Source organism: Pinus tabuliformis, chromosome 2_1 (genome assembly GCF_031772625.1).
Source record: "Pinus tabuliformis cultivar Carrire ecotype Pingquan chromosome 2_1, CPIR1, whole genome shotgun sequence".
In the NCBI taxonomy this organism is placed as follows: domain Eukaryota; kingdom Viridiplantae; phylum Streptophyta; class Pinopsida; order Pinales; family Pinaceae; genus Pinus; species Pinus tabuliformis.
Genome location: NC_142299.1, coordinates 850,295,072 through 850,308,906, shown reverse-complemented (window position 1 = coordinate 850,308,906; position 13,835 = coordinate 850,295,072). Strand labels below are relative to the sequence as shown.

At 38.0% G+C, this 13,835-nt stretch overlaps 1 protein-coding gene across 10 annotated transcripts in view; it reads left to right on the top strand.

The window, feature by feature from the left end:
- Positions 1-13,835, top strand: part of LOC149203322 (cyclin-T1-3-like) — a 116,610-nt gene that overhangs the window by 48,039 nt on the left and 54,736 nt on the right. For 8 of the 10 annotated variants that reach the window (XM_089403399.1, XM_089403400.1, XM_089403398.1 and 5 more), the window contains exon 2: positions 2,945-3,307. The exons of 1 other annotated variant lie outside the window; for it this stretch is intronic. In XM_089403399.1, coding sequence (XP_089259525.1) covers positions 3,069-3,307 — 239 coding nt within the window. In that variant the 5' untranslated portion in view covers positions 2,945-3,068. Of the gene's footprint in view, positions 1-1,209; positions 1,520-2,944; positions 3,308-13,835 lie in introns of those variants that run through there. One more of the 10 variants, XM_089403394.1, reaches the window with a different exon arrangement.

Below are 13,835 nucleotides of genomic sequence, written 5' to 3'. Positions count from 1 at the left end.
ATTGAGAGCATTGAACCATCATTTCATTAATAATAAATTTCAAAACCTTAGCAACTAACTGTAACTGGCAATTGACCTGGTAGCAAGCAAATGACAGCACAATGTAAGTCAATGATGATAAACAGGTTACACAGAAGGAATTGATTCCATAGGTTGTCCTGAGGAAATCAAAGGCATAGAAAAGTGTGTTTGATAACAATCTGCCTGTGAAACATGTCACCGTAAACAATTGAAGAAATTGCACTACTAGTATCCTTCATGGAACCCAACCATGAAAATCTAGTTCAATTAACTGTCTAAAAGTTCTACTAGTAAGGGAAGGTAATTAGCTGGGTGAAGACAAATTCCCATGTTCCTGGTGAATGAAACATGGAAGTTGAAGATGATGAAATGCATCGTAGGAATATGAAACTCACCCAAATATTCCAGCGAGGATTGCAGTACATTAAAACAATATCCAATGGCCTTCTAGATTACTGGGAAGAACGAATAATCATTGAAATGTTTTCTGACATTCTTAATTTTTATGAATTCGTAATAGTTATCTATGAATGGAAAATTTTGATTGATACAAGGGCCAACAGTGTCCATTATACAATAATTTTTAAATAATGACATCACAGTGATCTTATAGTGCGTGTTACCCCTAAATGTAAATTGTGTCTGCTCTTTATAATCGGCAGTTGTTTCTTTGAGGAAAAATGTGTGGACCAATTGGATTGGTTGGTCTCTACTCCCTAGATACCTACAATTTTTTTACTTTGATCGGTCTTATGAATATCATGCTGATAAAATTAATATTAATTAATACAACAGTATATAAGCTCTGTCACCAGATGGAGTTATATCGACTTCAATAAGTTAAAAAAATGTCAATGTTGAAAAATCTAGACAATTTTTTTTATAAACGTCAACAACTACATTGCTAAAGAATTAAATAGTCACCTCTCACAACTAATATATAAAGCAAGATTTTCAGCACTATGCCCTGAATTCCTTTTTATCAATATAAGAACTCGTGCTTTAGTCATTAAAGATTTTTAATTTTAAAAAGCAAACTGTAACTGAAACCAAAATCTAAACCACCTATTTATTAAATTTTAGATTTTGGTTTCAGTTACAGTTTGCTTTTTGGTTTCAGTTACAGTTTGCCTTTTAAAATTAAAACAGGGAAAACCAATATTAAAGGCAACCTAAAAGGGTTTAAACATGACGGACTCCAAAGTTTTGAAAACCCAGTGGATTATCAGGGCAGCATGAACAAGTTGTTAGGCAACAATATTTAAGCTATTGGAAAATTTTCAATTCTGAGAGGTCATTGCAAAAATATTTCTGTACTGTTTGCTCGGATCACTGGACACCAAAAGGTTTCAACAATATTTGTGATTTTTGCAACAATTCAAGCACATTCAGAGGTGTTGAACATGAAGGTGATTACTCTGTCAAGAGAGTATCACTATGCTCCAGGCTTATTGTGAGGACGTCTAGTAAAGTGTAAATGACGATTGCGGAAATCCAGGTTAGTTCATTTATTTGTTTATTTAGAGAAGAAATTTATAGATTTGAATTTTCAAGTGGCTTTTCAACTGGTGTCTGAAGTCAAACCAGAAACTAGGAGGTCATTTAACAAGTGTGTTGTATGGTCAATAGATTTTGACCACACATGCCAAAATGTTTGATGGTTTTTATCATTTATTTATTAATGAAGACATAACAATTTGAAATTTGGTGAAATTGGATATTAACATTAACTATATAAAGGTGTAATAAGTTAAGTTTAATCTACTGGAGATGAAATTTGCAATCTAAGATTACCTGTATATGTTCTAAATCAAACTGTTTAGTGGGCTTTCTGTGATGTGCTTTCTTAGTACATGTTATTTCCCTTGTCTCTTTCTTGGGTCGCTACCAACCTTTTCTTTTACCTGCAAACTATTTTTGTGTTGCTACTACTTTTTCTTTGTTTTACTGTGTTTAGAGAATATATCATGTTTGTTGCCCTGGATATACAGACCTTAATGATTACAAATATAATTGCTATATGATTTTTAGTTAATAATGCCATCTGTGGCATCTTTCCTACGGTGCAGAATTCGCATGTTTGTTAGTTAGTATTTACTATTTACATATGTTGGCCTTGTTTTGAGGCTAGATTATATTTTTCTGCTTAAGTGATCTGCTTGTAGATTGATATTCTTGTGAAGAATTTACATCCAACATCTTTTTATATTAATGGTGAAATCACATCCTGGGGAAACCCCACCAGGCACTTTCCCTCTTTCCGGGGATGGTACCCATTGTAAATCGGCTGGTTGCAGTTTTGGCAACCTAATCTAGTAGGGATATCAAGTGAGGCCTATAATATCCAGAGGCAGCCAGACCAGGGACTTGACCCCATGACCTCCTGTTTGTAACTCATAGCACTCAATGACTTGAGCTAACACACCGGGCTATTAAATTTTGCATCCAACATATTGTCCAAATTCTATTTCCCCTTTTGATGTGCAATGCTGTCACATTTATCTATTGACCTGGCGAAAAACATTTTCGGTTGGGGATTATGTGCTATTCATGTTGGCTTTCTTTTGTTTTCCTGTTTCTTGCATGAATCTTTCAAATTTTCTTCCTGTCTATGAACATTTGCTGATTTCAGAATTATTTGTAACAAATGCTTAATGTTTAACATATTTGTTCTTCAAGTTTATTTTGGCTTCAGGTTTTGTCTTTCACAAACTCAAGTATATATGCTGTTAAGTCTGTTCTTATTTTTGACCGTGAATACTTTTACATGTTTTAACTTTAGTGACTTTTCAACTCCTGTACTAGAAATCTGATTAGGAAAATTACAACAAATCCATTTTTGGCTATTTGTCTGAAACTTTGTAAGCTTTCTATTTTGTGCTTCTGCTCTATAACGTTTTTAAAATTATTGCTGGTTATCCAGGATTGCATGGATATGTTAATGAACTTAGTGGTGTACATATGCTAAAGTCTCAATAAATTTAAGGCAAGGGAACCTCAAGACAGGTCGCTCATCCTTGGTTAAAGAAATCAGGAAAACAAGGGTTATGGCTGGTTTGCTCCCCGGTGATCCTTCTCAACTTGGAATTACAGAAAGTGGAACATATAACCTAGCCCATGCAAAACTGGAGGAGCCGGATCATTCTAGCTCTAATTGGTATTTTGGTAGAAAAGAAATCGAAGAAAACTCTCCATCAAGGAATGATGGCATTGATCTGAAGAAGGAGACATATTTTCGGAAGTCCTACTGCACATTTCTACAAGACCTGGGCATGAGACTTAAAGTGTAAGTGGCATCTTAATCAAAACGTACTATTCTGAGTTTTCAGAAATAGAAGTTTTCTTTTAGAATCCCATAGATAAGATGTTTTTCTACCTTCCACTGTGTGAATACTTTTTATAATTTTGGCTAGGGTATTATTGTAAAGATACTCTTCAAAAAAAGCCAAGTTATCACGTTCATGTGTATTTGCACATTCTAAAATGTAACTTTCTTTAGTTGACTCCATTTTTGTCATCTTGAGAATTCTTCTATTTTTTCTATAGTACATTTTACACTGCTTTAGATGTTTAGGAGCTTTTATTTCTTTATAGATGCTTTATAGTTCCTAGAGAATTGCTATATGCATGAATGACTGAAGGTATTTTCTTTAAAAACAGCATGCTTAGTTGTTTAGTTCCCTGTCTCTGTTACTCAGAGTCCTTTCTGTATTTAGAACTATGATGGTGTACTCAGAGTTCTTTCTGCATTTACAACTATGATGTGGTGATCCTGAACAAAGCTATTGCCTTGACATTGAAACTGCTGTCATTCTGGTAACTGCAGAGTCTTCTGTACTCCAATTTGGATATGAGCTATTTCTTATTATTTTTTGTCAAAAATTTTGTTTGTAACAGAGTGTTATTCATCATGTATGTAATTCAATATTAAGTTTGAAATGATGCAAACATAAGCCTGTAGTTTACATCTGAAACATACCCATTTACATAAATCGAAGGTCATGCATTTCAAAATGGAAAGCTCACAATTTCTTTTATTATAATTGAAATAATGCTACATGTGCAATCTGTCAAACTCTGCCAACTTACTATGCACACTGGCATTTGAACCTTGGCCATTAACATGGAAATGCCTTGTCTCAACCATTAGACCTCAAGCTGATGGATATGCTCAAATGTTTTAGCTATTTAGGAATGCTCTGTTAAGAATGCTATATAACCCCACTGATTGATTAAGATAGCATTATTGATATTACATATTTAATAGTATTCTAGAACATGAATACTCTATTCTAATACTGGATTTTTAATATGCGGATTTCTTTTGCTGTTTTAGAGCTCAAGTTTATATATGTTTGGCTTAGGAATTGGCTTATCTTTTGGCATGTTTCGAAATTGGTTCAGTTATTCACGTTGACAAGTAGTCATGAGGTGAATTCTGGAAGCTTAATCAATCTTGACTAATTGCATTGACAGTATTTAATAGAGATCCAACTATTTGTTATGGACGGGAGTAAGTTTCCAACTCTAATAAAGGTTCAAAGTTAAGATCATAGGTTGAGTTAGGGTTTGGATTGGATTCTAGTTTGTAGTCAAATTTTTTAGGGATGATTGCTGAGATGCAATCTTTACATGGTCAAATGCATACTTGTTCCACCTTTGCCTTCTGTATCCCTAAGTCAAGCTTAACCTTGGGATGTAATCTTTACATAGTCAAGTGCATATTTGTTCCACCTTTGCCTTCCGTATCCCCAATTCAAGCTTAACCACCATTAAGCCAACCCCCCCTTAAGCTTGGCTTGGGGATAAAGAAGGAAAACATTGGAACAAATATGTATAGTAAAGATTACATCCCAACATCCCCTTCGCTATTCACTTGAGAAATCCCTAAGTCAAGCTTAACCACCATTAAGCCAACACCCCCCTCCTAAAGCTTGGCTTGGGGATAAAGAAGGAAAAAGCTAGAATAAACATGTATAGGAAAGATTATATCCCAACATTCCCCCTGTAATTCACATGAGAAAGGTGTGATGACGAGTTATTAACTAAGGTCTTGTTATTGTTCTCTTTCATTGGGTTAAGAAATCTCCAAGCCCATTGAGGGCTAGTGGTTGCTTTGGATTATGTTTGCATGGGAGGTTTGTCAAGATAGTTTGAGTGTAATAATCAACTAGTTCCTTTTGAGGCTTGAGTCTTGACCTTTCTTTTCGTCAAAAGGTTTTGAGTTGCTTATTTTATTTGAGATAGAAATTTTCTTTATTTTGGATTACCTTATATTGTAGAAGCTTAAGACACGACTTTCTTATATGGTGGGAAATGCTTGAAGTATTTTAAGGTCTAGACAATGCATATTCTTGTTAGTTAAATGTTGTTGATTGTATGATAAGTCTTAGATATATAGTTGGTATTATGATATAATTCTATTGGATGTATTTGTATTTAACAACACGTATGAGGACCCATTTTTTCACATTTTATAGGGAATGGGGTGGGATTCGTAGATTTGGAAATTGAAACTAGTCAGATAAAAAATAAAAAGCTAAAATGGCATTTAGTGTGAGAATTTCTGAATCTACACATCAGAAATCCTACTGCAATCACTGGTTTATCATCTCCTAGTTGTTTTTACATTCAACAAGTTATTTAATTATTAAACAATGATGAAAAACACTGTTGCAGACTACACATACATACAAATCATGAATTGAAAATAGAACGAGACAAATACACAAGGGACATTGTTATTTTTGGACAAACGTCCCCAAAAAAACCCAATGTGGGAAAATGGGTGCAACAACTCTGAGGGTTTTATTATTAGGCAGTGGTTTTGAATACACTCTGGATGTCCTCTCGGCTATCCAGTTACAGAGATAAAAATATATTGGCAGAAACATAAGTGAGATTACCTCACTCCACCTGACAAAAATCTCTCTGTTCCGACAATTGGACTGGTTGTCCCCGGCTACAACTGTATTGCCCCTACGCAGTACCTGCGTGGGCCTGCGTGGAGCACACTGGGACACTGCGTCAGCACTGCACTGCCTCCTTTGCCTCTTGAAGCCCTGACGTCAGCCTTTCCGGCTGATTTTGTTGCTCCCTACGCTGAATTCGGATTTCTGCTGGAGGGTGGCTCTTCCCTTTCGCTAGAATTGCGGGAGTCCTTCCTGGCCTAGCGTGCGCCTCACAGGGTCTGCATTGTAGAAATTTCTCATTTCCCACCCCGGTTTTCAGTTTCACCTTATTTCTCCCATGTAGTTAAATGCCCTTTCCCATAACCATACATTTAACAAGCTGAAAAAAATAAATATTGCTGAAAACACAAATTCTGGAAATTTTACAGAATGCTGGAAATTGCAGAAATAAAAATCAGCAGTAATAAACAACCATTAAAACACATTTAAACACTGAGATTTTTGGTCAACTTGACCCTGGAAAAACCCCCTACAACTTTTGGGGAAAACCAGTTCGAGAGCTCTTCTTTATTTCTGAAAATGCCTTTTTCACAGTGAGAAATATTCAACAAAAAATCAACAAGCAAATTTACAACTTATCTCTTTTCCCATGCCTCACAGCAAACTGGAAATTACAGCAAACAGGACATCAATAAATGCTGTACGGCCTCCTGGATTTTCGTGCCCACTTTCAGCATTAAATGCTACTGTACGGCCATCATTAAATGCGCTGTACAGACTGCAATAAATGCGCTGTACGGCCCTCGTTTTGCGTGCAGAAAAATCAGCAAACTGCTCCTTGATTTTTGTGCAAACCACTCCTCGAAAATCATGCCAAAATCTGCCTTTCACTGTGTGCTGAACCAGCTGTACAAATCTGCTCAACTGCTGCCTTGGAATGTGCGCCAAGCTGCTGTCTCCTTCTCCTCCCTGCTCAGAAATCTCTCTTGCTCTCCTTCTCCCAATCTGCTCATGAAAGAATGAATGACCTTTTCCTCCTTTAATCTAACCCCAAGTGACTTTTGGGTGATCCCTAAATCCAATGGCTGAAATAGATTGAGATCTAAGGCTGAGATTAAATGCTCATTTAAATCTCACTTTTTATTTTTTAATTCACCCCACTTTAATAAAGACCCACTTAGTCATTTATTTCCAAAGTCACTTTTCCTTTCTAATGTTTCATTGACTTTATAAAAGTCACTTTAAAATTAGACTTAGTAACTTTATCACTTTAAGTCACTTTTAAATTAGATTTAACTTTATAAAAATTATAAAGTTACTTTAGGAGAAAAATTAAACCATTTTGGACACTTTTCCCTAGGCCAAAGATCAAAGCCTAAGGGAACCACCTGTCCTCCGGTACCAAATTTCAACATGCATTGCCTCCTCTGGCGTTTCTCTGCCTCTCTTTGCTGTGTATTCGAGGTCCCAGAGAAGATCCTCCGACCTCAACTATCCCTACCCCTCTGCTGCAACATATCACTTGTTCGATTTTCTCAGCAAACCTCGCCCCAGGAAAATCGAACTCTTTGATCTCTCATGTGTATCTCCAACTGACCCTCAAGCCTCCTCTTATACTTTTCTTGTTGATAAATCAACGACTGAGATTAAGTCCCTAATCGACGGCTAAGATTAAAACAGACTTGATCCTCGTCACTTGTCACTTAGAAGTTTCTCACACATATTCTTATTAATACCCATTAATATTTTTATTTTCCTAAGTTTAGACTTAGGAACCCATTAAAAATATTGATTATTTTAATAACTCCTCATCCGGGTGGAATTTCTCCAAACAATTTGTGGGTTCTGGAGATCTCATGTATTTTAGCCCCTCCACAAAATTTCGGATCTAGAGCACATCCGATGCTACCCAAAATCAACATTTAGCTTCCACATAAGGTGGAAGTCTTAAAGATCACGTTGAAAGGAAATTCCTTTGTTTGGGGTTATCATAATTGATACTTAGCATTGTTGATGAGATAGTATGATAACCTGAGATAAATACACATCTAACAACGTAAGATTATCAAATGGAGCTATAAGAGACACAACTGTTTGGCGGGTATCCTTGTACCAAATAATCATGAATACCGTATGCACTTACGTAATTACAGTTGTTGTGAGAACCACATTTATAACTGCTAGGGCTAGGTTACCTGTCCCTAATCATAACAACCATTATGGGCTGATTAATGACCATTTACGGTGTACAATAAATGATATTGATGACCACTAAGGGACTATAAAGTCATGATTAACTTCCATACTAACCACCAATATGGGCTATAATTGCGAACGAAGGCCAAGTCATAAATGACTGCAATGACCACCATAGGAGCACAAAGTTGAGCTTGACTACCATACCATCAACATCCCTCCTTCAACTTGACTTGAGGATAAAGAAGGCAAATGTGGAATAATAATGTAATTGACTAAGTAAAGATTACTTCCCAACATCCTGCTTTGGTATACACTTGAACCTTGAGTGGGTCTAATGATTAAGAACATCTATTCCCTCTTTGTAGGTCTAAAGTTCAAATTTGGAGTGTGGCATCATATGTACACCTTCATGGATTAAAGTAGTCAAATTGTCGCATAGAGTGGGGTCCTTTGCCCCCACAAACAAAGGGTTCGTATACATCAATTTGGTGTTTGGCTAGGTTGTGACTTGAAAAATATGTGGTAAATATTTTTGGTCAAATAAACATTACAATGATTTCCCCTTAATGTTTAATTGGATAGGGAATACATTGATGACCAATGCTAACAACATCAACCTAACCACGACGATGTGTAAATAAGCTCTCAATGTTGAGTCAATTAGAAAATTTGTAGCCTCCAAAAACATTTGCATGGGCCTATTTGGAATTGACAAAGCAAATGGTGAGTCTTGCTTCAAAACCATTTTCTTCCAAAAATGCCTTCACACCATAGAACTTAACTCAAGGAAGCTCAAATCGAAATGTGAAAGCACATATGCATGAATGGTTAGAATAGTGACACACATTTGAAAACATTATATGGAGTCAATAATGTTTCAAATAAGCCAAATAGCCTCTAAGAAGGCCGAAAATTTGATGCCCTAGCTAGCAAAATTCCAACAATTACTTATCCAATGGAAGAATGATTTTTCATGGGAGAGCTACCAAGAGTTCACCACTAAGGACATTCATTCACATGTTATGTATGAGTAATGCATGCAATAGATCATCTAGATTAGCATTCAATATATATTTATCAAGTTAGGGCACAATTGCAATTACTAGAATCAACAAAATTCCACACGTTAGACATGTAAGAGATACATATTCAAAATTTAGGTACACTTACAAGATAACATGCATAGAATCCATTCCATTCATCTAAAGAATAGCTCCAGTGTGCAACGATTTATCTCCAAATATCAAAATGCATCAAAGATCCAAGCATCTCCATAAGTTAAAGAGGTCGAAATGCACGAGGTTGAAATATCTTTTAATTTCAGTTAACAATGTTATGGTTATTCTTAGCACAATTTATTTCAATGTTCCTTAGTAGCCCAATAACAATTTCCAATTTCCAATAGCAATCACAATAATCATAATGATAGTAAAAGCAGATAGAACATAAAGCAAAATGTAGAAGACAAGCCAAGACAAGAGGACACCAGATTTCGTGGATGCCAGGGAAAAACCCTAATGTGGGGAAAACAGAGAGAGAGAGTACAATAGTCAAAATTGACTTGCCAAATTCAAGTCAAAACAACCCTGTCAAAATCTGTGATTTTCTGTAGCAGTCAATAGCCCTAACCATAAAGTTAACATTGGTCAAAGTAGCAATAGAATGACTTCAAAACGGCTTGGTCTTCCCCAGTCAAACTCGCCCTGATCAGAAGGTCAAAGTCAGCCCAAAACAGTCTTGTCAAACTTGGTCAAAGGAGAGAGAAAACTGCTGTAATTTTCTGCGATCAACCTGCAATTTGGTTTGCGGTCAACCTGCAATTTGGTCTGCGGTCAAAGTGCTCTGAAAACCTCGGTTTTTGTGCCAAAAGCTGCAGCCTGCTAAGACATAAATATCCCCAAAAGATCGAAGTCAGATGATGCCCAAAAGGTGTTGTTCAACGCTGGTCAAACTGCAGTGAATTTTGTAATTTCAGCCCTGTAATTCAGCGTTTGGAATTCGTCCTTCTTGATCCACGTGTGAGAGAGAAGAATGCCCAATGTAGTTCAAACCAATGAGAGAAGGAGAGAGAATGTGTGTTAGGATATTTCGACACATAGGAAATACAATCTGACGGTCACGATATGTTCTAGACATGAAGTGATCCGATGGTTCATTCTCTCCTCAGTATTACCGACACTTGATTCATGGCTTAACACCTGATTGGTCCATGATCTCTATTTAAAGAGCATGGAGGGTCATTTGTAGGGGGACCATTCATGAGAGAAGCTTATGTAAATTTCTTTCTTTTATTAATAAATTGCCTGAAGTGGCCGCGTTGGCTCAGGCCGTGGACTATTTCCCTCTTTGAGGGTTTTAACCACATTAAGAATATTGGTGTATTGATCTGCGATCTGTTTGTGAGCGGTGTCCTTTGGTGTTTTATCTGAGGAACTTACCCTGTAAATTCCTACAATGTGAGAGTGATGAAGATGCTAAATGAGGTGAGAGGCCATTTGTATTTATACAAGTCGTTGAGGGTGAAGTGACATGTTTCTTGGGCTTCATAAGCCTATATGATGATGTGGCCGACTTGAACAGACTGCACATGTGTGGGCATAAATTCAAATCACACTTCTACTTGTCCAAATGAGATGATCTTTATATCATTTTTGGTCCTCTCGAAAAGAGGAATTTAATGAAATCATTATCTCCATCAAATGAGCTGTCCCAAGGTGAAATTTGGACCTAGTTTCCAATTTTAACACTCCCTCTCAACTAGGGAGAATTCCACCTGCCAATCTATCATCGATCATCATGCCATCTTGTTGTCATGTACCATCTCTGTCATCTCATCTATGCTTTGCTGAACCATGATGTAATAATGAAGAAGAATTGATCGAGAGTGAGTCACAAGACCTTACCACTCTCCACTAACAAAAGTCAGTCTAGAGGTATAGCCTCAATTGATCCCAAATCAAGTGGTTGAACACCATGCATCCTAGACATAGGGAGTGTTGCAGTACACGATGCGTCCAACGGTAGTGCTATGGTCCCTATCCACTTTTCCCAACCCATTGACTAGATGAGAGGTACTTCCCACGAGTCCCGGATCACATGGGTAGGATGTATGCTGGGGCATCAGCAGGAGAAGGTGAACCACTAATCTTGCTCATATACCATAGGAGAAGGCAAACCACTCATCGTATGCATATGCCAATCGCAGGGGAAGGTGAACCACTCACCCTACACACATGTTATCATATGTAGGGGAAGGTGAACCACTCACCCTACACACATGTCAACCATCATGGGGTATCACAAGGGAAGGTGAACCACTCATCCTATACATAGCGAACCAATAGGGGAAGGTGAACCACTCACCCTATGGTCGCTCATAGCTCCAAGAAGTACCCCAAGCCCCTAGGAGCTCCCAGAGCTCAATGTCCAACTCAAGTGTGACCCTCATGGGAGGGTCTTCCCACCACTTCAAGTCTCTCTCAGAAGTTTAAGAATTTGACCTTCCCCAAGGGCTTCATGAGGATATCTGCGACTTGCTCATCAATCTTGATGTGTTGGAGCCTTATTGCTCCCCGCTGTACCATATTCCGGGGAAAGTGGTATCTGATATCAATGTGCTTGGAGCGGTCATGGAACATGGAATTCTCTAAAAGGTGAATCCCACTCTTGTTGTTGCAGAAGATCATGGTGGTATCCAACACGTGCTCAAATAGCTCACTGAAGAGCTTCCTCAACCAAACAACTGCACAACAGGCCATACTAGCTGCAATGTATTCAGCCTTAGCAGTGCTTAGAGCAACCTATTTTTGCTTTCTGCTCATCCAAGAAATTGAAGCAGACCCTAATGATAAGCAACATCTAGACGTGCTCTTACGATCCACCACATTGCCAGCCCAATCATCATCTGTATATCCATGCAGCCTCAAATTCCTGACAGTGTATCTCAGTCCATAATTGATTGTGCCGTGGAGATATTTCAAGAGATTCTTAGCAGCAATCCAATGTATATGATGAGGCTCAACCATAAATTGACTCAATGTATTTACAATGAAGCATATGTCAGGACGAGAGTTTACCAAGAACATCAGGGCCCCCACAAGTTGTTTATATTCGAAAGGGTTTGCTAATTCGGGCCCAACAACACTTCCACATAGCTTCTTGAAGTTGAGTTCCATTAGAGTAGACACAAACTTGCAATCCACCATCCCACATCTCTCGAGCAACTTCACAACGTATTTTCCTTGAGAAAGGAAAATCTCACCTAGCTTTTGCCAGACCTCCCAGCCTAGGAAGTAGTGCATCAGAGCTGGGTCCTTCGTCTCGAACTTGGAAGCCAACTCGCTCTTGCATTGATAAATGAGAGGGTCTACACCCGTTAGAAAGAGATCATCTACATAAAGTACCAGAATGAGAGGCATGTCATTTTCAACATTGAAATATAGGTTAGGATTAGCTTCGTTCCTTGTAAATCCCAGCTTCATAGGATAGGTATCAGTCCTCTCATACCAAGCTTGCTTCAACCCATAGAGGGCTTTATTCAACTTACACACGTGTGTCCTTTGATCTTGAACTTCAAACCCCGGAGGTTGTTCCATGTAGATTTCCTCCTTAAGCAAGCCATGCAAGAAAGCAGTCTTAACATCCATTTGGTGTAAGCTCCATCCCTGCGAGGCAACAAGAGCAATAGTTGATCGGATAGTGGTATATCAGGCAACTGGTGCAAATATCTCATCATAGTCCACTCCTTCCTTTTGAGTGAAGCCTTGAGCAACGAACCTGGCTTTATTATTTTTCAACACTCCCATCATCTCCATGTTTGATTTTGTAAATCCATTTTGATGTAACCACAGACTTGTCCCTTGGGCCTAGGAACCACGTCCTAGACATCATTCTTCATGGTTGATTCGTATTCCTCATTCATCACATCCTTCCAGACTTGGTGCTTTGCGGTTTCTTCGAATGTACATGCTTCAGATTGAACAATAGTACTCATAGCAACACGGTACCCTTGATACCTGTTTGGCTTCTTACTTTCACGAAATGTCCCTCTTGGAGCTACATGTCCTTCAACATCTTCGAGAGTATCCTTGTGCCACAAAGTTTTTTTTTTGAGGTAGAGGGATCACCAGGTGGTGGATCAATGGGATCCATTGGGCCTTCAACATCGGGCATAGATTCATCTGCTGGAGATTCAACATGTTTATCTGCAGCATTATCATTCTCCTTCTTGGAATGGGGAGATCTCTGGCTTTCTCAAGGGCAGTGTCTTCATCAAATGTAACATCATGGCTTACTTCCACATCTCGTTGACCAGGCACATAGATTCTATATGCCTTTGAATTTTCATTGTAGCCTACAAATGTTCGTTTCTTCCCGCATGCTCCCAACTTGTTTCTCTTCTCTTTAGGCACATGAAAATACATGGGACAACCAAATATTCTAAAATGTGAAACATCATGTTTCTTACTAGTGAAAACTTCTTCAGGTGTATTGAAATTCAATGGTTAATGTGGACTCCTATTTTGAACATACATGGCAGTATTGGCAACTTCTCCCCATAAGAACTTTGGTAGACCTAGATCATGGACCATGGTGCGGGTGGCTTCCATGATCTTTTGATTCTTCCTTTCAACAACTCCATTTTGCTCAAGAATGTATGCAATTGTTGTCTCCCTCTTAATGCCAACCTCTCGACAAAAGTCA